Raw genomic sequence first — 26601 nt, 5'->3', positions numbered from 1 at the left:
TTAGACAGTGGGCCGTCGAGAGCCCAGCACCAGCAGTGACTTCCACGAGGGCCTTGAACTACCTGAGGAAGTTCCATAGACTAGAGTCCACAGCTTTCCAAGAAGTCCAGGATTAAGGAAGAATTGGGGCCGCCATTCTAGAGACAATCACTGACTTTTAGGGGACATTTCCTTAGGCGGTGGTCATTCCTAGGTACCATGCAGTCTCTCTTGGGAATTCCTACCCTAGTAGCTGTTAGAGACATTGGGGATAAATAATTGTCTAGATGATCTTGTTAGTCATGAGTCGGTTGTCTCCACCATTCTTGTTGGTTTTATAAGACTCAGAGGAAGCTGAAATTCCACACCTCTGGTTCTCAGAGGGAAAACCTTCTCATATTTTCAAGTATTTAGTAATTAATTTAGGTTCGAGTGAATATCTGAAACATATTTAAGTGTCCAGACCATTTCAGGCTATAAACAGAAATCAGATTCAACCTGCTAGGAACTTTTTTCTTTCAAAGGTTCTTTGACCCACAAATGGGTTCGTGTTACCTCAGCTGATGTGAAGGACTACAGTAGAGGTATAGGCAGAATGAAAGTTGCTTATTAAAACTGAATGTGTGAACTCTCAGGCTGCTTAACACATGTTCAAATTCATGTAATGGAGTAGTTATCCTGGGGCAGAGGTGGTGGTGGGAAAACCAAAAATGTCCATTTGAAAGTAAGTAAGGGGGGACCCGGGTGTCTCAGTCAGTTAAGCGTCTGCCTTCAGCTCAGGTCATGATCCTGGGGTCCTGGAATCCAGCCCTGGGGCAGGCTCCATGCTCAGTGGGGAGTCTGCTTGAAGATTCTCTCTCCCTCTCCCTCTGCCCCTTCCCCCGCTTGAGTTTTCTCTCTCCCCCTCACTCTCTAATAAATAAATAAATCTTGTTTAAAAATTCAGTAGTTTTTAAAGAGAATTGTAGTAATGGTTCTCACATATGTAAAAGGAAAAAAGCAAAAAGTATCTCGGAGAAATAGCATGGTGACTTCAGTGAGAAATTTACTATGAACATCAGAGAGAAACGAGAATTGAAACAGAGTACTTTGGTGTGGTTCAAATACAGAGTTTTTACCATGAGAGATTCTTGCTGATTTTGAGACAACCATGAATCCTCAAACTGATAAAACATACCTTATCATGGAAGCATGCCTGGGCGGTTGTTTCCAAGAGATTTCCATCTCATTCTATAAAATAATATCACATCAGCTAATTCTTGGAGCTTCGTATCTCATTCAATGAGAAGTTGGACATGTCCTTATAGCTTTATGTCACAATGCCTCTTTGGGCCAGGACAGCCTTAGGTGGCTCGTCCTCCAACGTTAAAGCACTTCCCCGGACTGCACCATCATCTTTCCAGGCACCTGGTGTTGCCAGTGTGGAAGGACCAAGTTCTTTCTGTCCTTCCTAATACGCTAATTAGCTACTTTGATAAAATCATCTACGATCGAGTGCGAATCGGGAAACCCCTTCCTTCCAGGTTGGCATGTGGTTTTTTAATGGGCTTCATGGAGAAGGTGTACAGGTGAAAATCTCAAGTCAGGCCAGGGGGTGGGTTGGTGAATATATATTGCCCCTCACTTCGTACTCCACAGCCTCCCATTCTACCTGCATTTAAAGCTGTTCCTGTTCGTGTGATTTAGCAGAAGCTATGGGTACAGCTTGATGGTGCAGAAGATTCATTCTTTAGTGAAAGAAATAAAAAGAAAGCAGGAGAGGACACACACCATTAGAAACACACAGTGAGACACCACTGGGTACGAACCAATGCACTGATGACGTTATAGAGTCCCTGCTAGAAATGTACTGCATTTAACCATGGTGTGTCCTTAATTCATTCAGTGCTTACATTTCTTTTTAAACTGATTCTATCAGTCATTCACTAAGAATGGGGTACTCTAGTGGAGACAAGAGAACTATCAAAGAAATGAGAACCACATTGAGAAGAAAAGATGCCCGCTTTGGAACACGCTGGGAAATAGCACATAAATTGATAAATTACATGGTTATGGATAATAAAGGCAATACATATATCAAGCTCTTTGAGATTAGGACTTTCACAAGATAGAAAAACCCATGGGAGCCCTTTCCATTGCTCACGCTTTCCTTTACAAGTCGTGCTCTAGTTGATAGACCTTAAAATCCTGTCATCTTATTTCTTCCTGCCTAACAGGGATCCTTGGAGCGTTTTTTAGGGCCCCCTTTTGGACTGTGGATATCATCTGGCCCCCTAGATAAAGACTGGGGCTGGGCAAGTCAGATTCGTTTGTGAAATAGAACCCCTAATTTAAAAAAAAAAAAATGACCATACCCATCTCATTTCGGGTGGACAGCAAGAAGTTGTTAGAACTCTCACCTTTCTTTAATCTACCCCTTTCTTCCACACTCCTTGCTGTCCTTCATAATTGATAGTGGGCCCAAAAGAGAAGTAAGTTGTCAGTAGGGTTGGTGGGAACTTTGACAGGCTTAGAGCAGGGCAGTGCTGATGGGAAAGAAGAAAGAATGGGGAATGAAGGGGCTTTCAGGAGAACCTGAAGTCGGCCTGCAAGGCACATTGCCTGTATATGTGATATCATCAGTGGCATCAAACCATCAGTGGTTTTTAGGTTAAAAACAGAAGTGTGAGAGAAAACACATTTCGAAGACATTCCATCAATGAGACTTAATTTGGCTAATTCATGACTTAAAATTGTGTGCCTGGTTTGATCAGTTTACCAATAAATTTGTTACTCAACGAGATTTGTTGGTTTAAAGCAACTCCTATGTGCGAATTAATATGAGACTAAAAATAGATCAGAAGAAACAATGGTAAATTTGGATATGACTTAGGCTTTTTGGAAGAATGTGTCCTTGTGTAATAATAGAAAGAATCTATTCACCTCTAATACCTTTTTTCTCTTTTACACATACAGACTTCTTTTCCTATGAATCCGTCACTTGCAGCTAATCCTGCAATGGCTTTCAATCCTTACTTACCTCATCCTGGGATGGGCCTGGTTCCTGCTGAACTTCTACCGAACGCACCCGTTCTGTTTCCTGGAAACCCGCCTCTCGCATTGCCAGCAGCGGCTGGTCCCAAACTGATGCGTTCGGATAAACTGGAGGTATTGGTGTAGAAATATATAAATCCCCATAGGGTAGATATTAACCTCATGCACAAAGCAACATTCTCAGAGCCCAGTGTTTTGAATGCTTTAAATCAGTGCACCTGAGTGTCTAGCTTATGGAGAACAACCTCGGGGAAACGGCGAAGGTTTTACTACTGCAGTTGTACCCTGCTGTGAGTGAAGTGCATTGATTCGGCTGTACAACAGGTCAAGCAGTGTCTTAGCATGCCCAACCGCGGACTTGGCTATGGAGCAGGAAGCCTGGTGGGAATGCTCCCTTTACTCAGGCTCTCCGCTTTTCAGACTGCAATGAACTGTGTTGTTAAGGAGTCTCTACTTGCTAGAATAATCCAAGTGGGGGGATAAAAAAAAGTAGACGAATCTGACTCTCAATGCAGAATGAGAAACGAGTATCCTAATGTCTAAACCTTTTTCTCCATCTTAAGAATGATGGACTAGATAATAAATATCCCCCCTACCTACGAAAAGGCAATCTAAAAGAAACTTCAAACAGCGTTTTGATTTACGGAAGTCCTTCAGTCTTCCCTTGTCATTCCTCAGAGATTGAAAGAAATAACTAGTCCGTTTCATACAGAGTCAATGCCATTGGCTGACTTAAATGCCTGCAAGTGTATCGTAATAGAATCTGACTGTACACGGAGCTCAGTCGTGATCCACGACTTTGGGGGGAAAACTGCACAGCTCTGAGATAAAGACTCATCTTGGACTTGAGCAAAACAGCCCCCCTCTTGCAAATTTGGCTAATTACACTTCAGTCTGTGAATGAACTGGAAGATTATAAAGTGGTTTTCCACAATACTTCTAAGCACTTTTATTTCAACGTAAGGAAAATAGACAACTTTCCTTCGGAGGGAGCGGAGTATTTTTTCCTAGGAGTAGATATTTCCTAAATAGATGACAAAATCATGTAGACTACAGCTCTTGCATTCGCTGGCAAAATAAACAAAAGCTAATCACCTTCCAGGCATCAGCGTGATGTGTTTTTTTAATTTTTTTTAATTTAAGGTTTGCCGAGAATTCCAGCGTGGAAATTGTACCCGTGGTGAGAACGACTGTCGCTATGCTCACCCTACGGATGTTTCCATGATTGAGGCAAGTGATAATACCGTGACGATCTGCATGGATTACATCAAGGGGCGATGCACCCGGGAGAAGTGCAGGTACTTTCATCCTCCTGCACACTTACAAGCCAAACTCAGGGCAGCTCATCACCAGATGAACCACTCAGCTGCCGCCGCTATGGTAAGTAAGAGGGAGTCGGGTGCTGTGGCCTGTTGCGGGTAAATGATAGTATATCCCCCAACTTGTCAAATATCCTTGTACCCATGATCTTGGCTAGTCAGGAATGGATCGTACTATGAATAGCCAGGGTTATAAGCTGGAAAAGAGAGAACCTATGTATTCTGCTTCATTCACTGAAATTTTCTCGAGATAATCGTTTCAAAGCTTTAGTAACGATTTTCATTGACCGTGCTTCTTTTTTCCCATCTTTAGAGGAAGACTAAATTATATCATTTAAACAGGAAATTATTTTTGAGTGGGTTTGATAGCCTAAGTAATCCTAATAATCGACAAAGGCAGAAAGCTACCTCTCGGCCCCGCGAGCCACCTTCGCGGACAGTTTGCTAGTAAGGTAGGAGGCAGGGAAAATATACGCAAAATGCTCCAGTGTGATGGGTTGAGAAATAGGAAAATTAGAGTCACTTAAGTTGCTCATAGCTGTCTGTGACTTTGATAAGTGACTTGCGATTTCTTTTTTTGAAGTGGGCCTTTCCTCGTGTCATAGGGTATAATAATCCCAGTAAGGGACCAAACCCTGAGGAAACCTCATGTTTCCTGGCCGTGGAAAGGGGGGGAATACCCACCCACATGACCCTGAAGCCCATAACAGGAACTTACCTCTTCCTAAAAGAGATGCATTTATTTTCAAACATCCCTTTTTGTAAAGAAGGTTTTCCTCACATTGAGTCGAAATCTACCTTGCTATCACTGGAACTTACACTTACTTCATTACGCAAAATTAGTCAGTCCCTATTCCATTGGAGTGGGGCTCTCGTGTCTTTTTACTAATAAGGCAAATACTCCAAATTTTTTCCAAACTTTTCCCAGGGGTATAGATGGAAGGACGCAGCACCAATTCTCCCTTGATCTGGAAATCGATCTGTTGATGAATTCTAAAAAGACTTCAAGTGATTTTTGTCTTAAATTCTTTTGAATGAAGGGATTTTAAGCTATGAAAATAACAAGGTCTCCAAAATGTTCAGTTCAGGTTTGAAACCTCCAATTCTTTGATCACTTCTGTTGGTGGCATGGAGTGCAGAAGCAGTGTGGGCCTATGATAGAGAGGAGGAATACAGTAGCCCCCTAAAAAGAAAGGCTCTCATATGCCTGGGATGTACAAAGAATGGCTTGCTTATGCCATTGGGCACCTGTTCCGTGCTCAGTCATGGGGCCTTCATATGTACGTGTCCATTTCTCATGACTTGGGTGTGTTTGGTAGAAGACATATATGTCAGCCCCAAATTTCCGTGTAGAGTTAACTATTTATTACCTGGAAGGCCTTCGTTTGGTACTTGTGGGTATCAATATAAAATTCCTTTCTGAGTAACTGATCAGAGCAGAATCTTAGCGGTAAGATCAGATTGGCCACCGGAATTGGTTTGAGGTAAGATCGAATAAAGGAGGCTTCTTGAGGAAACGTAAGCTTTCTGGAATACTACTCAGCCATCAGGAAAATGAATCTTGCCTTTTGCAATGACGTGGATGAAACTAGAGGGTATTACGCTAAGCAAAATAAGTCAATCAGAGGAAGACAATTATCATATGATCTCACTCATACGTGGAATTTAAGAAACAAGGCAGAGGATCATAGAGGAAAAGAGGGAAAAATAAAACAAGACAAAACCAGAGAGGGAGACAAATCATAAGAGACTCTTAATCATAGGAAACAAACTGAGGGTTGCTGGAGGGGGTGGAGGGATGGGATAACTGGGCGATGGGCATTAAGGAGGGCAGGTGATGTAATGAGCACTGGGTGTTATATAAGACTGACGAATCACTGACCTCTACCTCTGAAACCAATAAAACATTGTATGTTAATTAATTGAATTTAAATTTTAAAAATAAATTTAAAAAATAAATAAAAGAAGCTAGGCATAAAAAAAGAAATGTAAGTTTTCTATATTTTAAAGATTCAGAGGTGAAATGCTTCGTAAAAGAGAGATTTTTTTTTTTACCTTCTTCATGTTCATGTGCGTAGCTCAGTCTGACTTCACTGAAAGTAGTTTGTATGCATTTAAAAGCAAAAGACGTGAAGGGTAAATATTTAGCTCCTAAAGGAAAATAGAGATACCTTTAGACTTTGTGATCCACAGGAAAAAGGAGGTCACGGCTTGCCCCCTTATTGGCATGTGGAATGCTAGTCACTCAGCACAAGTGTTCCTGTCTCCTTAAGAATTTGGAGCATACCTAATTCTTGTCGCTGGGACATGTTTTTTAAGTCACGTGTAATTTGCTGACAAAAAAAAAATGTAAAAAGTCATGTCAAACTTCTCCAGTGAATCTGATCCAGGAACAAATTTAACTGAGTATTATAAGCACAGTGGGATTTTGAAAGAAGTGTAGACATGAAAGAAGGATTTTAAATTCTAATGCATTTTAGAATTAAACCTGACAAGGACTTAATGAAGCCAGTGATACATCCTGAAATGCACAGCGAGCATCTATAAATGCGAATTGCACGCATTTTGCTAACTGTCTGTTATCTGGGTGAGGCGGGAGGTGGGGAAGAAAAGAATTTATTTGCTTTCCCCTTACATGTTAGTTGGGAGAGGCACAGTTACGGGATTTGGACCTGAAGTCCTTCTATACATTGCATTTTGTTCTATGGAGCTACAGTATCAGACTCTGACCTCCCGACGTCCGTTTTATCACCTACGTGCCATTGATCTCCTAGGTCCGTGCTAGGATCTTAGCTCATATATGAGGGCAAATCCTGTTGCTTCCGCTCATCTCATTGTAATAGATTCCTGGATGAACATCCCCGAGATGTTAATTTTAAATGATTATTTGCTGTTAAGCTTCGGGTCCCCTCTTGCTCAGATGGCCCCTTTTTATTTGCCTGAATGAGTGAAGTTGAAAATTGGGGGGGGGGGAGGTCTTTCCCCTGTATGTTTATTTCCCGTTTGGGACTCAGTACTCATCTAGTCCATTGCTCAGTGGATAGGCTTCCCCGGCAAAGGGTTCCTGGGCCATAGCTTATCTAACTGCTGCTTGCTCGCTTTGAGTACATTTTTTACTTTCTCTGGTCCTATTTATTAATCCCTCCCTCCCTCACAGGCCCTCCAGCCTGGCATGCTTCAACTGATACCAAAGAGATCGGCCCTTGAAAAGACCAATGGTGCCACTCCGGTCTTTAACCCCAGTGTTTTCCACTGCCAGCAGGCTCTGGCTAACCTGCAGCTCCCACAGCCGACGTTTATCCCGGCAGGTGAGAACAGGGCTCTGGGCCGCGCGAGTCTAGCGATGCTGTAAATGTGCGCCAGCTGCCGAAGAGCTTTTCTGCGAGCACTGTCGACGGGTGTTTGGGTTGGAAGTAAAACAAGGCCGTGACACTTGATCTGCCGGTCTATAGAAGCAAATGTTTCTGTGACTCCTTAAAAGTAATGGTTGGAAATCAAACGAGGAAAAACTTTTTAGCATTTCTTAGTTGTTGCTTCTGATGATTGTTTCACTTGGTTCAGTCTCAAACTAATTCCTTGACTCTTAGGTATCCCTTGAAAAGACACTGGTCACCCCTCAAAAAAAAAAAATGTTTCCCAGCTTCAGCATTGCAAAAATACGTAACCTGCGTATCTTCGATATGCCAAAGGTAGTTAAAATAAAACTACCCTTGAACTTACAGTGTAGTTATAAGACGGTATAGTGTGTGTATGTGTATGTATGGAGATATATACATATATATATATCTCACATACTTTTAGCCTTTAACTCTTATACCAGTTAATATAACAAATAAAGCAGTTTATCATATTTTCCTGATACGATGCAAGATTTCATTACCTTCTACATTCAAATGTATGTAATAGCCTAACAGTTTTGTACCAAATTGAATAGAAAATTTTGTCCAAATAAATATCATATATGAGGGGAAATACTTTTCTTCCTGTGGTTCAGTACTTTAAGAATGAGCATATAGTCTCTTAGGAATAAATTGAAAATACTAACCACTGGGAGTACAGATTTTTTTTTTTTTACCAGAATCATAAATGCCCCAGTTTGGAAACTATTATTAAAGGAAACTGACATCTTTAATATTAGTCTAGAGAACCTTATTGATTACATAAACATACTAAACACATGGTATTATATACCTACACTTGAAAACACCCATTTTGTTACTTAATAAATCAGCTAATTAATTTAGAAAGAAGCCATAGAAAATCAGTCTTTAGTCACTAACCACAGTAGTTCTTTATTTAAAAAACAGAATTTTTACAATTTTTAGACTTTTTTTGCTGGATATGCCTAGTTTAAAGTCTAGATTGAGGAGCAAAATGTCAGAAGAATCACTTTCCCCTTAATTAATAGCAAAATTAAAACCTGTCGGGCTGAGCGCCCCCTCTTAATGAAAAGTCTATTTGTCCTATGTTCATAGTCAAGTTCACGGTTGAGAGGTGGACGAGGCTGTGGTAATAGGTGTCCAAAATAAAAATGCGATTTAAGTAAGTTAATTCCTTTAAAGAAAAATTAACGTTCAGTTTTATACCTAAGAATCCAAGAATTACTTTGATTACCTGGGTTGGGGAGCTTAAAACTAAGCTGTAATTGTTAAGCATGGGAGTTTACTGGATTTGCATGTGCTCATTAATTAATATTGCAAGGAATATCTTTCTAGTTAAAAGTGATTTCTCTCCATAAAGATTTAATAATGATATCTCTCCCCTTTCCTTTTCACGCTTTTCTGCATGGTGTACAGGGCCAATACTGTGCATGGCACCCGCTTCAAGTGTTGGTAGGTTCTGTACAAACATTCTCACTTTTTCTAATCCGAAAAAAAGTGTTTTTCTGTCATGACTGTGAAAGCGGTGAGGGACTGGGTGATGTGGTTCATGGGCCACCAGCTTGAAAGGAAGGGGCGTTTGGAAATAGGGCACAAAGAGGAGAGAAAACAGACAAAGCAAAGAAGCTTGGAACTGTTATTGTGGTCTGCCTTTGCTCTAGGAAGGCTGAGCATATTTATGACAAGTTTCAAGAAGGTACTTACTTCTCACTCCAGTTGCACCACTGTGGCTATCAGACCTTGCCCTTCCCTCTCCTCCTATTATCATGGAGAGATGCCGTAATTGGAATAATTTCCAAGTACAGATACCCTAGAAAACCAGTTGCATGCCTAAGTGCGAGCAGGTTAGGGTACTTTGTCTCGAATAAGAAGAAAATAAGAGAATTCTGCACTTTTGTATTTTAAAGCTGATATTTTAGCACTCTTTGGACATTTTCTGAATACTGAAGATTTAATAGGGTGCTGTCTGTTTCACATCTCTGTGGAATGACAACAGTGCTATGCTCTTGAGTCCTAGGTGGTCGCCACTGGGGCCAAATGCCAAATACTGACCCTGCCATTTCTCCCCTTTCATCCTAAAAATTGCAGCCGAAATATTTTGAAACATTTCCTTAGGCAGCCAGGAGGGGCAGTTTTGTCCTTAGCTTTACATCTGTTGCTTTCTAACACGTAATTCATAAAGTACAACAGAACAGTTTTCCCCCCTCCCCCCACCAAAGTTACCCAGAAGATCTAAATCATTCAATACTCTGTGTTGACAAAGGATGAGTTAGGCAAAGCTAGGGCCTTCTGTAATGTTCTGGAATGAAGTGCCAGGCGTATGGGAACCAGGCACAACAGAATCCTTTCAAAATGACTCTTTGGGGATATGTGATTCTTAACAATCGCTTACCCACCGATCCTTTGATCAGTCACCAATACAATCTAGTAGCCATCTCAAAACGATCTTTACGTCACAAACACTGAAGAAGACAAGAAAGTGACTTGTTTCCATCGTAGGAGTTCTCAACTCCTCCAGTCCATGGGCACAGACCAGGGGGCAAGAGCTCCGTTTGATACAGGGAGGAATGGTCCCACCGCACCCCCCCACCCCACCATGTCCTATCATTCCAGTGCTTTTCATCCTTTTTGAGAGTTTGCCACAGCCTGACCTCCGTCCTGTTGATTGACCAGAGTAGATGCAGAACCCAAAAGGGACAAACAGGTTTATTGAAATAAAACCAAAGGTCAAAATGACATCCACACAGTAGTAGCACTCACAAACATAGCAGGGGGTGACCCTGGCCATGGAGGTGGGGCCTGTGTTATGGAGGGATTGGCTATCCCCTGTAGGAAGTAAAACATGTCCACTGATACTGACAAGAGCATCAACACGCATATGATTATATCAGACTTCTGCCAGCTGGTGAAATGTGTCTGCCTTCATATTCTGTGACTCTGCTCCCCTGTCTTTCCACCTAAGAGCTCTGTGTCGGAATGCCAACTGCATGCTTCAGGGGCACTGCTTCCTGTATACTTGCTGTACTCTGAAAGGGAAAGCAAGAGTGTTTTTAGAATCGGCGGACGATACACTAAGGGAGGTCTATAGGTACCGGCTAACTGGAGATACACTTAAGGGGTAACCACTGGATTTCTGTTCATCCCCACTTGGGGTACATTTGTGGTTTCTGTGACATCGTGTATATTGACTTTCCTCTCTCCAGGCCATTTACTTTCTCTGCAGACTTTCAGAAAAATCTGAATTCAGTGGATGTAGACATAAATTATTATATATGCACACTCGCCATTTGTGCCGTACCATTCACACATTAATTCCTTAGTTTGCTTTCCAAAATGAGTTAGAAATGAGAAAACGATCCCCAAAGCTTTTAAATTGAGATAGAAACTAGAAAAGGCAAAAAGAAAATATCCTGAAAGAGATGTGACAGCTGCTAGCCCTACAGTCGTCACTTTAATAATTGCGGTGAAGACGAGATTTTGTCGGATATTTACTGGGAAACATCCCATGTGTTTGTTTGACAAAAACAGCCTAGATTTCCCAGGGATTTGCTAGAGGTGTACTTAAAACCCTGCATGCATAGTCCACTGTATTCTTCATATGTGCTCCCCCACCATCTACCCACCAATCAAACTGCCTTTTTTTTTTTTTTTTTGCATGTAGATCAGGTAAGTATACCTGGAACTGTCTCTCTGCACCTGCCAATGTAGTGACGATACTCAGGTCTCTAAGTTAGTGAACGCGAGCACCAATTCACACTTCCCCACTCACATTTCAAATGTGCATCCCAATCGCTTGTCTGCTCGACGAGGTATTCCGATAGATAGCCTTGGTAAAATCAGCTTTTGTTTTATGCGCTCATCGTAACCCCTTCTGAAAATTTGGCCTTTTTAAGTCAACTGTATAGTGGGATTCTGCTAAACAACTAGCTGTTGAGAATGATTCCATTTTCCTTAATGGTAACTATAATTGGCTCTCCCCTTTTCTCTTTTTAAATTTCCCCCCCTTCCACGCTGTGTTGCTTTGCACTGACTGTGATTGCATGTTGCACCCCGGTGTGTCCATTATGATGATGTCACATGGCTTGTTGCTGTGGTACCTACCACGCCCCATCCCATCGTGTCTGTCACGGTTGCGTAAATTCTCCACCCTCCCGTGTGTTGCTTCCATGGTTTCCTACTGAAAGTGCCCATGATGCACGGCGCAACTCCTACCACTATGTCTGCAGCCACAACACCTGCCACCAGCGTTCCCTTCGCTGCAACAGCTACAGGCAATCAGGTTTGGCCATTTATTTTACCTGTTCGGACCTAGATAACTACCTTGTGTTGGTAAGGCACAGTATATGCCTTTGGGATTGGCGAGAGACAGTGATCTGTATTCCTGTGTGTTTCTTAAGCAGTCGTCACATTGAGAATTTTTGTTTCTGCGTATCTTCTAGAGGGGTATATCTGCCACCCATCCTGAGATGAATCAGCAGTTTTCTCATTTTTAATCAGTTCCCAGAGGTCACTCTTCATATGCTCTATTCGCAATTGCTGCTGTCACACCAATCCTCAAACACATATACTAAGTACTCCTTAAATGCTTCCTCATTGGTCAAGAGAAGAATTTATTTTATTTTACTGCCATTGTTTTGGTTATTGCGTTTGAACTTGCACTTGGTACTATCATCACCTGTTACCTTCAGATCTGCTGGAAAGAAAGCCAAATAACACACTTCTTTCCAGGGCATAGATATCCTTATCATTACCCTGTGATGACATCAGAGATGTCACACCAACACTCTGACACTCGGTGACACTCAGCGATGACATCAGAGCTCTCACATGGACATTAGATGTGCCTGTGTTGTTGTGATTTTCATTTGCTTTAGGTATTTACAGGCGGACTCCCAAGACAAAGTTTAAATTGGGGGAGAGTCTCGAAATTGTCATGAGATACATACAACAATCATTGTGTAACTCGAGAGCTGTTTTGCCTTATTAAGGTGGTAACCATGCTTTAAGGCTGCACATTCCACAGCTGCTTCAATTACAAGTGTAATAACCACACAGCACATAGAGCATTAATCCGCTGGGGGAATAAGCCACATTCTAATCTGTGCTTTGCAAAATTAACTATTAGTGGATATGGTTAATATGTCTCAATTTTTCTGTGAAATTGATTATGCTTTTTAATTGCCATGTCCAAACAGTGAACAAATAAATGGGATTCTCTCAAGAAACTATTTTAATCTAAAATCTTTTTTACTACTATAGATACCCCCATTATCAATAGATGAACTGAATAGCAGCATGTTTGTTTCACAGATGTAGAAGTTACCAGTAGAACAGTAAGTTTCTTTAAGTATTAATATGAATAATATTTATAGATTATATCTTTTATTTACACAATTGCATTTGCTAAAGGCTTTGGTAAATATTTTCACTAATAGGCATTGCTTATAACTTAGAGCTTGAGTTAAGCATTCCAAATTTTCCAAATTGAAATGTGGAGAGCAAATATGCAATTTTTTCTGTAAAAAAAATCACAGTCGGTACTGTGTTTTCCCAATGAGCTTACCAATTCTGAAATGTTTTCCTGTTATTAAAGGAGCGTAAGTTGTCAGCCCAAGGCACAGATCACATTTGAATATTAATTCCTTAACACTTTTCTAGCTTCATTTTTGTTGTTGTTGTTGAAGTAAAGCAAAGTAATTTTGTCACAGTCTGACTACAATGACAGTCAGCAATATGCTTCTCGCATGATGTCGTAAAAGATCGTGCTTTTTACACTCTGCCTTTTTTGTGTTGCTTTCCATGTAAGTCTATCAGAATTGCTCCAGCTGTTTTGAATTTTGAGTGACATAGTTTAGTAACGTAATCATCATCTTCATTCAAATCGTGGCTTTTTAAGAATAAAATTGTTGTTGGATTCCCCTTCCCACACCCCCCACCCCTTTGATCTCCCGTTTGCCCGGTCCAGAGCCAGGCATTGCACACACTTAATTTGAGCAGTCCTTCACTTGGAGAATATGACTTTTCAAGCCACTTAAGACTCCTAGGTGTCTTAATTAATTACTGATAGGGCCTTACTAAACAAGTGTACAAATTCTGAATTGCGTGAATTAGTCACTGAAAGCTTGAGGTTCTCACTACTGGAGTGTTTCATTTAATGGATGGAGGTGATGGTTCTGTTCTCTTGGTGAACTAGGTCCCCAGAACCTGGCCCAGAACCTGTACTCTGTCCTGGGCAGAGCCTATGGCTGACTGCACATTAGACCATTAGGCGAACAAGTCCTTTAAAACAAGGAACGTTTTAAAAAGACACCTTTGACTACATGGAATAACAGAAGTAGCTGCAAATTGTAATTGCTTTCAGAGGAATCATTTGGGATGGTGGCAACTTGGGATTAGCATCAAACATGAGAATATAGGTTTTGCAAACCCCTGCCTGATTCTCATGGGCTGCTTTACAATAAAGTAAACAAAAGTTGTCAAATATAATGACGAGCTTTCCAACAGCACATGTTTGAAAATCGTGATTCCTTTTTGCTAGATTCCATTAGAAAATTTAGACGTATTTGGCACACCATAATCACTTTAATGTGTAACAGATGTTGAAAATGTCTCCAAAGTTCAAAAACATAATTTTGTAAAATGCTATATACCTAGATTTCACACCTTGGCTATTTCCGCATGGCTCCAAACCATTCAGATAAAAAAGTTTATAGTATGTTTAATATTTGCATATTTTAAAACGGTGGGTATCGAACATGTTTTCCCAATAGATGTTTGAAGGAAGTTGAAGGAAGTGGAGAGATGAGTGGATGTTTTCCACACGTTCAGGCATCGTGCAGATGACGCCTTTAAGGACTGAATACCTCTCTGTCACCTTAGGGCAATTCTGTGCACTAGCACTCAGTGAGGCCATGAACCGTCATGCTGTATGACTCTCTGTGACCCTTCCCAACAGCCCGAGCTTCACAGATGCAGGGTATGAAACTCAGAGTGGGGAATGTATTGGCAGTTCACATACAGAACTGGCGTGCAAGAACCAAGTATCCTAACTCCTACTTCAATAACCCCTTCATATTTCTCACTCTTTCTCTCTCTCTCTCTCTCTCTCTCTTTCCATTTCAGTTGAAATTCTGAACAACAGAGTTACAGAGTATCAAGATCTCTCCGTGAGAACCTCCATATGGCCTTTCCACATATATTCTCATAGGTCCTCTTCTACCAACGCAACAATAAGTGTGGTGCGGTCAATATATTAAACAAAACGCATATACCAACCAGCAGAGTCAAACAAAACCAACAAAGCATTGAACAGTTAGTGGAGATGTTGAAACAAAACACGCAGAGAAAATGAATAACTAACATTTATCTTATTTGAATTAGTAGGTACAACGTGACTGTAAAGTTTTGTAGTTTGTTGCATTAGTTTTTGTGATTTTCCAATAACCATTATGCTGAGTGAATCTCCACAGTGGACTGTTGGCTTACTGTGCATTCTTGGTGGGTAAATGTTCGTCTGTTTTGAAGTGTTACCTTACTGTTTTGTTTACACAACAGTCTATTGGGTTGGTTTAGAATGTAACAAATGTATCCAGTACCATTTTCCTCACTATTGTATTGTGTTGTATTGTATTGTATTGTGGTGTGTTGAGTTGTGTTAGATTTTTACATACTATAGTGTTTTCCTCTAGATGTGTGGTGTTTGATTTCAACTAAAATATTACTAATGGGAAACAGAAATATCTGTGTTTGAAAAACATAGCAGATTAATGTTCATATGCCTTCTCTCTAGAACATTGCTGTAGGTTTCTTGAGGCAGGCATTCATTATAAACATGCATATGTATCATTTGTACCTGCCGGTCTGACCTGGCATAATGCAATCACATGACTAGGTTTTTGGGGGGGGAGAGAAATAATCACCTGCAAAAAACAGGGAACTTCTGAGAATATGAACCTCTAGTCTCACTCCTCAAGTAGCTTGCAAAATCACAATTTACCTTTAGAGGAATTTCTCAGCATTTATGTGAAGTGCCCATTACGTTTCTCGTGGTTCAATGATCCTATCCTAGGTTGAGCATCTAAAGCTGAGCCATTTGTCAACTTCAGCTGAAAATTGGAACTTGGAGGCTTAAAGGTATGCTGATTGTAGGTTTTAAATTAAACGGAAGGGACGGCATGGAGATCGTTTTTACGTTTTAGAGGGAAGTGTTGCAATGTAACCTTTTACACAAATGCCATTCTCTTGACGAAAATGGCACATGTTCCTTAGACTACTCTTAGAATAATAAGAGGCAATCTTGCAAAAGTCAGGGTGAAAGAGAATTGGTTCCAAGTGAGGCCTTTCCTCTCCAAATGGACAGTCTTCTCCACTGGTCACAGTTGGAGCGTGAATATAGGTTGGGAGAAACAGTGGGGGTGAGGTGGAGGGTAGGAAGACATTTCAAATGATTTTTTTGATTTACTTAAAATTGCTAGGAAAGCTGTCCACAGTTGTCCTCAGGTTCGGTTCAACCGAATTTCCAGTTCCGTTGGACACTTTGGCGAAGGGGCCAGCATCTAAGTCAAGTGTTGCCTTTCCCAGACTTTATTAACAACAGAGTCATATCATAACCAAACCTTTTGTTTCTTCATTTAGATTTGTTTGTTTTTATATGTATTTGAAAATTGTAATAGAGAGGTTTTCAGCACCCTTTGGATGAGACAGACCGGCTACGCTCCGTGGAGCTGAGCTGAATTCACGTTACTAATCCTCATGAAATAATTGTATAACCCAGTAAAATAGTAATTCGTGTGGTCGGTGACCTAGCTCCTCCACTGTAGTCAGTTATTAAAGTTAGTCTTGCTATACAGTGATGTTTCCCATCAACCTAGGGTTAATATTTTCTACTAAATGTGTATTCTCTCACTAGAAAGCATACAATCAGCAAATGTAAGATGTATAGCAGGTTTGTTTTCCTTTGTGAAAATGACAAGCAAAGAGAAAATCGGATTTAGGATACCTTAAGCTGCCTAGCAGCGTTTGAATCACAGAACAATGGAGTTGGCACAACCTCCTTCTCACAAGGGATGAAACTGGGGCCTGGGGCACGTGACCTGCCCACGGCTACCTACCTAAACGGGGGCAGTCAGACCCAGAAAAATCTCCTGACTTGCGGTTGTTCCTCTGTTTCGAATTGTTTGTGCTGCAGAACATTCGCGACTCCATCCCAAAGCAGATCCATTCCTCTGAGAATACAAAAGGGCAAATGAGCTGTTTGGTAGTGGGTACCCTGTTGTTCTTAATGATCGATCCCGAATCATGATCGTCAGTAATTTCTAAATGGTCTTGCTTGTGTCAAGACATTGTCATCTGTTAACAGTATTGCCTGGAGTTCGAGAACAAGAGGGGTCCAGACTTTTACCTGTTGATTCCTTGAACCACTTCATTTCTGTTTCCCAAAATCTTAACTTTGTTAAAGAAGAAAGTAGAGTAGGCCTTTGTGAAATAACTTGTGTATAGAACCCGTGCCAGTGCCTCTCCAGAGCTAACCACACAAACCCAGGAAGGATGCACCGAGCTAGTCTGGTGTCTTCCTCAAAGGGGATAGAGATGTCTTCAGTGCAAAATGAACTCTTTTGTGTAATTTGATGTTTTGATACAATGTACTGTCTCATTTAACCTTTTCAACTTCTGACGAAGATGTACATAGACAAGAAGCCTAGAGTACGGTGGTTTTTATGATGCTGTGAGCACTGGAAGACATCAGTGATGACTTCTTTTTCAGTAAGAGGTTCAGTGAAGGATTTGCAGGGTAGTTGCAGTCTTGGTGCCACGATATTTGATATAGCTGGCATTTTAAAAGTTACTTTGTAAGTGAATTTAAAGAAAAGATTCAAAGCACTAAAGTTTTGATCAGATGCGAAAGAACATTGACAAAAATCCAATTGTAAGATAGCACTCTTTAAACTAGTTGTGCAATGACTTACTCAGATTCTCTTTATTCAAGAAAAGAAACGAAGAAAGGAGAGTCATTAGACTATAAATTTCCAGTTAAAAAGCCAAGTCACAAAACTAATCAGTGACTCTAAACAATAATTTACTGGATGAATTGTATATATAAAATTCTAACCATTTGTGATTCTTAGTTAACATTTTATAAGCTTTGTATTTTACAAGGGCTTCTATTCTTATTTATCCCAAATTATTGTTTTTGTCCATTTCTCTCAGCCTTTTGCAAAAATAGGCAAGAGTACTGAAACTTGGATAAAACAGGTCAGGTATACAGAGAAAATAATCTAAAAGTTATCCGTTAAGAGGGTTTTAGTAGTATCAAAAATTTTTTTTAAAGGCACTATGTGAACAGAAGTATATTTTAAAGAGGGATTAAGATGAAATTAAAACTAAATGGATTCATAAAATTGCTATTTAAATACAGTATTTACTTTTGCAATTGGAGCATGATTCTCTAACCAGCTGTTGCATTTCATCTCACTTGTCTAGACTAGAGTCTAATTGGTAGTTCGTTGTCATGTGAAAAGCCATCTTCTCCCTCCTCCATCAACCTTCGCCGTCCGTTTTCGAACATGCGAAAGCACTTTGATCTTGCCGTTGAGTGTTGTCCTACACCACGGGGCTGTGTTCACTAAGGTTCCGACTTATTTTAGTCCGTAGGGTAGGCTGTAATGCACAGAATGATTGGAAACTGGAATCCTCTTTCTTTTTGTCTCTTCTCCTTTTCTACACACCTTGAAATTGAAGTAGGGAAATAGGCTGTCCCGATTGTATTGAATAGATGTAGGAAGACAGTGGCCTCGTTGTTAATTTCCCCAGTGCCCGTCAAAGCCACCAGAATGAATAGTATCTAAAAGAGTATCACAACTTTGTTTTGCAAACCTAGTTGATAGCGTCATCAAACTGTAGATAATGATTGCAAATATAGGTTCTGAGCACTAAGTCACTAATTGGTGCCAGATTTTCATTTTTCCTTTTAGTTTTTAAGGTTTTTATTATACTACGTTTTTATTTCTCTAAGTCACTAACGAATTTAACTTTACAAGAGAGTTAGAGAAAAGTTTAAGAGTTTACTACATGTACTCAACCCACCTAGATAGGTTCTAAACTGACACCGAAGCATGATAAGATATAGAGTATAGTCCATAATTATTCTTTACAGCTCACAGTTTAAGAACAAACTTACCTTTATATACAAATAATAACTTTTAACTAATTATATTTAGTCGTTGCTTTAGCAACAAAACTACAACATGGCTACCTTTAGACACGTGTTTTTTTGTGATAATTTTACTTGTTAACTATACATGGTTTTTGACAGTCTGAGCATGTAGAAGGTATAACTCAAAACTCAGAGAACAGATCTGGCTGAATTGTTCTTTAATCCCAAATTGCCATGAGAAAGTTGAATTTGTGTCCTTACATGACTTTTTGATCAAAAAGTTTACAACACATGGATTCTAGAGTCAGGCTTTATAGCTTATAGAATTTGTTGTGTGGATAGGGTTATTCCACAGTATTTCGACTTTGAAGCATGATCATTGCATTTCTAATCTATTACGTGACCTTTTTTCATAACATTATTTATTCCAAATTACCCTATGCAAGAGGCATAGCTGTCACTACAAAAATTCTCTTTTCTGGAATTATATACCCACCCCCAACACATGCAAATGAGGATTAAAGAAGGGTGGGTGCGTGTTTTGGAATGAGTTCGTATTTGTGAAACCATATGCATGAGGATACTGTGGAATGGCCCCTTAACAGTGTTTGAGAGACGTATGCTGCAGGTAACTGACGGTCTCAGTTAGGGTGCGACTGTGTGAGACACACCTTTTTTGCACTTATGTACATAGTCCGTGAACGCTATGCTTGGAGCTTTTGTTTTTTAAATATAAGAAAGCTGTGATAATAGCGGAAAAGTTAGTTAAGATAGAGTTATTTCTAAGGCCTTGAGAAGGAGGGGGGTTTTGCTAGAAGACTTCACTAAAGCACGATGTTGCTTTGCTGATGGGAAGGCTTTCTGGTTCACTACAGTTCACCAAAAGAAAAGACTGGTAACAGGTGACAGGTCACCTTCAGCTAACAGCACTGGCCAAGAGCGAAAGGCCTCCATCTTTTAGCAAGACCAGTAGCAAAGATTGTTGGCTTTTTAGATTAAACTCCATTGTAAACACACACACACACACACACACACACACACACACACACACCACGCAGGTTTCTGGCAAAGGTTTTCTTTCTTCAATGGTTGCAAGCAGTGAAATGCCCTGTAGGTTGCAAGATGGATAGATCCATTTTGATCAACTTTGATTTCATCTTTCACAGAAAATTACCAATTGAGATGTATCTGTTACATCAATTACTATCCACTTACGTGACAATCACAAGTGTTAACGTTCACCACTACTTCTCCTTTAAAATTCAGATCCCAAACCCCAATTGGCAACCATCGAAAGACTTAATTTTACTGTTAAGGATGGCCAGCACGGGGCATTTCGTTCCCTCCAACAAAAGAATAAAAATGCTGGCACAACTTTATAAACTTTATAAATGGCTTTACTTACCTTAGACCTGTTCGGTGGAAGCTGTTCTCTGATTTGCCTCTACCAGATTAGAAAGTGCTCCACTGTGCCATACAGCCTCCCACTGTTTGAACTAAACAGAAGAGAACCAGCCCAAATCTCACGTGTGTAGGAGCTGGAAAAGGATGTTTCAATCAGACCATCTCTGTCAATTTTAGCTCCGGGGTCACCTACCATTCCCCCGTCTAACTTTTTGTTGCCTCCAGGCAATGGGGTTAGAAAGGTGTGAGGATAGATCACCACGGGTACTTTGAGTCGTTCACATCCTGGGGTGTCACCCTTGCCTTGGAGAAGGAGCCCATCCTGGGATTGGGGGAGCTGGTATTAGTATCGCTACCCATCTTGCTGGTTCTCACTTACAGAGAGAGGAAAATAAGCCAAAGCCAGAAAGCAATCCAAGCCTTACCGTTATCCAATAGCTCAGGGCCAGTTGGTTAGAAATTTCTCTCCCCCACCCTTCAGCCCTTAATCACTTAGAGTCAGCTCTGCAACTAACAGCCTGACCATCTGACCAGCGTTTCCACTGGTACAAAATGTAGGCATTCATGCATTCTATAGTTAGGGACTCCGACTTCCACCTCATCGCCAAAATATTTTCCCAACTTACCCTGTGTTCTTGTGTTGACATTTCCCTGTGAACCTATAAGCCACAAGAATATATTTTCATAAGGTCAAGAGAAATAGACAATTTTAAGTGAAGAAGAATCATCTATTAAATAGTAAGAATGAACCTAGAAGCATCACGAAAGATAACCAATTAATTGACGGCATGTTGTCCATGCTGACAGCCATTGGGTCCCACTCTTTGGAGCTGAAACACAGGGACCATGTTTCAGTGAGTCAAATTATAGAAGGAAGCATAACAAAATGTGCATGACTTGAGGCCCAGAAGGGACCTATGCCATTAAACCCAGGAAGGGGCTTAGTTTTAGTTCCTACAGTTTCCAGCCCCTCCACATGGCCTTGCCTAGGAAAGAACCACCCATTAATACTCCAAAGCAGGATGATTCCACAGAAATTTTATCTTTAAGTAGAACCCATCCTCAATTATAGTAGACCAAAAAGGAAAAAAATGTATCACTATAAGTCCCAACTATTTGAAGGTATTGCAAAAGTTCTCACTAGTCACCTCCTACGTCATATTACTTTAATTTTTTTTTAAAAAGTACCTCTGTAACAAGACCTAAAAGTAACCCCACTTTAGGCCATGCTCTTTTCTCCCAACACACACAGCCTAAAGATGTATCCGTCATAGAACTGCATGGTTGCAAAGCTTTATTTCTGTATACGGATGCTGTCTGTTCACGATGGAAACCAAATTATTCTGTTGCTATGTCTTTTGTGTCTAGCAGTTGAGAGAATAATACGACCATCCTATTGTTGGATTCTGGGGTTGCCCTTTTCAAAGTAAATTTCCTTTGATTATTGTTGTTGTTGCCTTAATTATTAGCAAGTGAACCATTTGTTATCATACCCCCAAATTACAATCATTGAGATTTTAAGAAAACATGTTCCTAAATGTACTCTTGTTTTTTAAGGGCTAACTCTGTGCACTTATAAAACAACAATCCAGGATAATGTAGAAAATGAAGCACACATTTAGGACAAAAGAACGTCTATTTAAAAATAGCTGTGGATAAGAAAACTATTAGCCCTGTGCAACAATTACGGATTTAAATAATGACCGTGAGAATTCACAGATGAAAACTCTTCCCATCATATTTTGCCTCCAAAATGCCATAGTTCATTCCCTCAACTGCTATCGATAGGATAGATGCTTTGATTTTTTTTCCATTTCCCCCCAAGTTATAGTGCTGCACGGCTTGCTTGTGTTTAGAGTCGTTTTGGTATGCTACTCCTGTGCTGTTTATTCTTTGGTTCTTTTAATAAAATGTGTAAATTTCATGGTTCTGTCTTTTTTTATGAATCCATATTCACACATTAGGAGTTTACTTAAAAGCTATTCCTGTTCTACTATATTAATCCTAATATTTAGTAATTCTAATATAAAATTTAAATTTATGACTTGGGCCCAAGTTCTATTTCATACATAGAAGAAATTTATTTCCAAATATACCTGCAGTATTATGAATTATATAGATGATACACTCATTGTATTAGATGTATTATTTCTCTGATATTGAAGTTACTAACATAAGAAAGGCACATTTGTATTTTCGTAAAAGAAAACTAAACATTTTGAGATAATGTTTACTGGCTTCTATTGTGCTTCAGAAATTCTGAGGCATTTTCTAAGATACGTTATTAGAAGTTCGTATTTTCCAGTTACTCATTTCTATCTTGCATCTTCAGTGGAACGTATGAAACCAGTGTTGTTCATTCTGGGTTTTTTTCCAGACGGGCATCACTGGTTTCGTAACAATGAGATGCATGAATTTTCCATCACAATGTTTTCTCTCACTTAAAATTGCTTTTCTCCAACAAATGGCACTGGAATGAAAAGATGACCATTTTTGTTCTTCAAGAAAGCAAAATGTAACTCGGTAATACTTTATTCTGTCAGATTTCTAAATACTTAAAAAACACTAGTTGGGAACTTCACATTGGCCACTGTTTGGTAGTCAGGCTGATAGAGAACGAGATGAAGAGGCTTTGGATAAGAGGTTGTGACAGATTCGAGTATTCTTCACGTGTCTAGAACTGCACCGAGGGCCAAGGAGGAGGTCCAGTGTCAGCTGACTCTTACGGAGCTGAGCGCTCCCTTGTCCCCCGTGCCCCGCTTTACTCTTTCTGAGTGTGGTTCCCACTGTGGCATTTCTCGGTAAGCCGACTTTGAGCCCTTGGGTGTGTTGTCCATGTTTCTGTGAGTCTGTGATAATCCCAGCACGAAGACCAGTTCAGTATATAGACATTTACAAAAAGTAAAGAATTCAGGGCAGGCATTCCCAACCCCCATCAAAATGGAGTCTCTATTGGCCAGAGAGAGGTTGACCCGCAGGCAAACCTGGATGTACACTGTTTACCTGGGCACTTTGCAACCTCTGTTCAGCAGCCTTCTAAGAGCCTCTTTTTCTCATCCCCCGTGGTACCCTCTGGCTCTCTAGAAGCTCCACGGTAGCAACTTAACAGGCCTGCTTACCCAGAAGGATCTAGACTTTTTTTTTTCCTTCACAACTTGCCTGTTGTCATCTCAGGCTGCGGAGAGCAGCTCAAGCTGAGATCTAAGAGACCTCTCGCACCACGGTGTTAGACTGGCAGTGTTTATGGGCTGCCCCCGGGAGTGTTTGTATATTTAAAAAGGCGTGAGTCGGGGCACCTGGCTGGCTCAGCCGGTAGAGCTACACGACGCCTGATCCCGGGCTCCTGAGTTCGAGGCCCACGTGGCGTGCAGCATTCACTTAAACAATAAATCGATAAAAATTAAAAAGGCATGGCTCTCCGGTGGCCAAATACCAGCAGGCCACATGCGTAGACAAAGGGTAGATAGTTTTTACTAGAGCAAACAGCATTTAGGCAGCGATCAAATTCCTATGGATGAGTGGTACAGTCACTCACCACCTCAAGAAGGCCCAAAAGGAAGGCTCTTGTCATTTTGTTATTGTCAGGAAAGTTCTGATACAATAATGAACCTAACATACTGACTAGATGATAAACGTTCCAAAATTCCACAGGCCGGAATCCAGTCAGGTGGTCAGTATCTGTGGTAAAGAGCATGACGCAGGATAAGCCTGATGCATGAGCACATTTCTCGAGGCGTCTAATGCCGACACTTGCTGATACTCAACAGAAGGACACACGTACTCAGATGTTTTTCTTTACTCTTACTTGTACTAGCAATGCTCATTTAACCGAGCCGTCCCAGATTTTCCTTTCAGTGCCCGGACTTGGGCTTTTCCCTCAGACAGGAGGACAGCGGGTCTGTGGGACAGCCACCCGGATGGAAGGGTGAGGTTTGTGAGAGGAACAGCAGGTCTGATTCCTGTCCTTACAAACAGATTCCTGAAGCAAAAGCACAGAGTTCCAAAATGGAAATCGGAATAAGAAGAAATGAGTAGAAGGAAGTTCTGATCAGCGTAGCCGGCATTTTTGTGTTGTGCGTGGAAATGGCGTGCAGTGCAGAGGCGGGCAGGGCACCTGGGGCAAAGCAAAACAGATACAAGAAAAATCGTATGTTTTCCCGATGAGGATGAGGGAGGCTCCCCCCCCATGAATGATTCAGCGCATTGTATGTATGTGCAGGTACAAAGAGAGAGAGGGGTGAAAAATCACAGGGTAACAGTGTGCCCAGGGCAACGAGCAGCGGCGACCAACCCCGGTTAAAGCAGACAGCCTGGTTGTTACCAGCAGGACCTGAGGGAGTGCAGAAGGAATACTGAGGAGTCCCTGCAGTCAGCATGCTTCTAGAGATGCTATGGCTACAGAAGGTGATGGTCAACTCATTGAGGATCAATGGCGGTCTTAAGGGGAGGGTGGGGAAGAATAGGATCGGGACTGAGACTTTGCCTTTAGCCTTCGTGAACTGAAGAGTTGAACAATTTTTTCTTGGGAAAGTGGCGGTTAAGAGAGAAACATATCTGTGTTAATTTTATATATATATATATTTATATATGTAGTGAGTGGTTATTGATGTGCCTTTGTTAACTATTTAATAAACATGTGTAGCTCATTCAACGTGTTTTGTTTCCTGTCCACTCCTATTTACAAAGTCCCATGTTAAGGAAATCCGTTGATGGGTTGTTACGGTAGGAAAAGCTGAACTCACATGAGTCCAGGCATCCAATGGTCACGATTTGGGGCCCCAGGTAGGGGCTGCTGATGAATGAGGCATTTGTGTCTCACTGACTCTCAGGCGAGTGTTCACCATAAACTGAGCACCAGCCAATGGTAGAGACCACTGTAATAAGCGACTCCCTTCTCGTGAAGGACACCGTTAGAGATCTTGTGGATCCTGAAGATGCTTGGGGCCTCCAGAGTCACTGGGATGAGATTGTGGGGCCAGAGGCACACTCAAACCATTCAGGAAAAATGGCTCAGGAGGGGCAGACATGCAGCCACAACCACGACTTTTGTCCTCTACTCTCCACATCCTGGAGAGATGCCCCTGTGGTGAAAAATAATAATTACACAGGTCCAGATGCTGTTACAGGGCTTAGGGAAAGGTCAATCCAAGAATAACCTGTGAGTGATAACAGCCCAAGAAAACCCTTACATAATAGTTTAAGATTATTATCATACCCACAGTTCGTGCCCTACACTTGACCCTTCTTCCACCCAATCCACCGTCCACATTTCTACTGGGATCATTTTTCTAAGATGGAAAATACATTATTTCTTTTCCCAGACTATAAATCTCCCAGATCTCCTCACTGCCTTATCGGATAAAGCCTACACTCTTAACACAGCAGTCTTCTGTGCTCAGGCCTTAGGGCTGCCCTCAAGCTTCCTCTCTCCCCCGCCTTCTTTTTTTTTTTTTTAAGATTTTATTTATTTATTCGACAGAGATAGAGACAGCCAGCGAGAGAGGGAACACAAGCAGGGGGAGTGGGAGAGGAAGAAGCAGGCTCCCAGCGGAGGAGCCTGATGTGGGGCTCGATCCCATAACGCCGGGATCACGCCCTGAGCAGAAAGCAGACGCTTAACCGCTGTGCCACCCAGGCGCCCCTCCCCCTGCCTTCTGTAACCTGTGCAGCTCCAGACAAATGAAAGCACTGTTGGGGAACTATAATTAAGAGCAAGACTTTTCAACCCAAAACTCCTCTCCACAAAGGTAGAGGTGAAAGAAAACACTTTTGTTATTGAATGAACGTTAAACAAAAGGGGATGCCCGCCAACAGCAGTCCACTAAGAGATTGCAAAGGCAGAAAGGAATCACCCCCTTGTATGGCCAAGTGGATGGAACCCATTACATACATGTTTACAAGAGAAACGATAACTGGTCCTCAAGGAACAGGACTTGACAGCCCCTTTTGTCATTCAGAGTTCGTCCTAACTTTATCCTGTAACTGGGGAGACCACCTGTGTTGCCTTGATCCATAGGAGAAAGAAACTTTTCATGTCTTTACCTCCAAGAGATAGTTTTGCAAATTGGAGCAAGGCGCCCAGGGAAGTTAGGCTGTGACCCTCCTGCAGGAACGGAGATCTGGGGCTCCGTAGCCCTTGATGTTTACCTTTCAAAGAGGGGGCTCCCAGGTCCCTGAGGAAAGGTGGGGGAATTGTGAGGCTCGGAAAGACTTGTTTAGCTATTACTGAGTTTTACATACACTGGAGAAGGATGGAGGGGTGAGGGAGAAGTCTCTTCCCCTTATTTCCGACAAGGAAAATTAAGCCTCTTCTTTTTAATTTGTATTTGCCCTC

At 41.2% G+C, this 26601-nt stretch overlaps 1 protein-coding gene across 9 annotated transcripts in view; it reads left to right on the top strand.

Annotated features, from left to right (window-relative positions):
- Positions 1-26601, top strand: part of MBNL3 (muscleblind like splicing regulator 3) — a 155676-nt gene that overhangs the window by 86077 nt on the left and 42998 nt on the right. For 3 of the 9 annotated variants that reach the window (XM_040627442.1, XM_040627449.1, XM_040627453.1), the window contains 4 exons: positions 2935-3126; positions 4156-4392; positions 7489-7639; positions 9128-9163. In XM_040627442.1, coding sequence (XP_040483376.1) covers positions 2935-3126; positions 4156-4392; positions 7489-7639; positions 9128-9163 — 616 coding nt within the window. Of the gene's footprint in view, positions 1-2934; positions 3127-4155; positions 4393-7488; positions 7640-9127; positions 9164-11895; positions 11991-12970; positions 13045-14833; positions 22192-26601 lie in introns of those variants that run through there. The other 6 variants (XM_040627460.1, XM_040627469.1, XM_040627467.1 and 3 more) reach the window with 6 other exon arrangements.

Source organism: Ursus maritimus (genome assembly GCF_017311325.1).
Source record: "Ursus maritimus isolate PB19 chromosome X unlocalized genomic scaffold, ASM1731132v1 scaffold_X1, whole genome shotgun sequence".
In the NCBI taxonomy this organism is placed as follows: domain Eukaryota; kingdom Metazoa; phylum Chordata; class Mammalia; order Carnivora; family Ursidae; genus Ursus; species Ursus maritimus.
The sequence above is the reverse complement of the archived record's forward strand: the minus strand, read 5'-3'. Positions and strand labels throughout refer to the sequence as shown.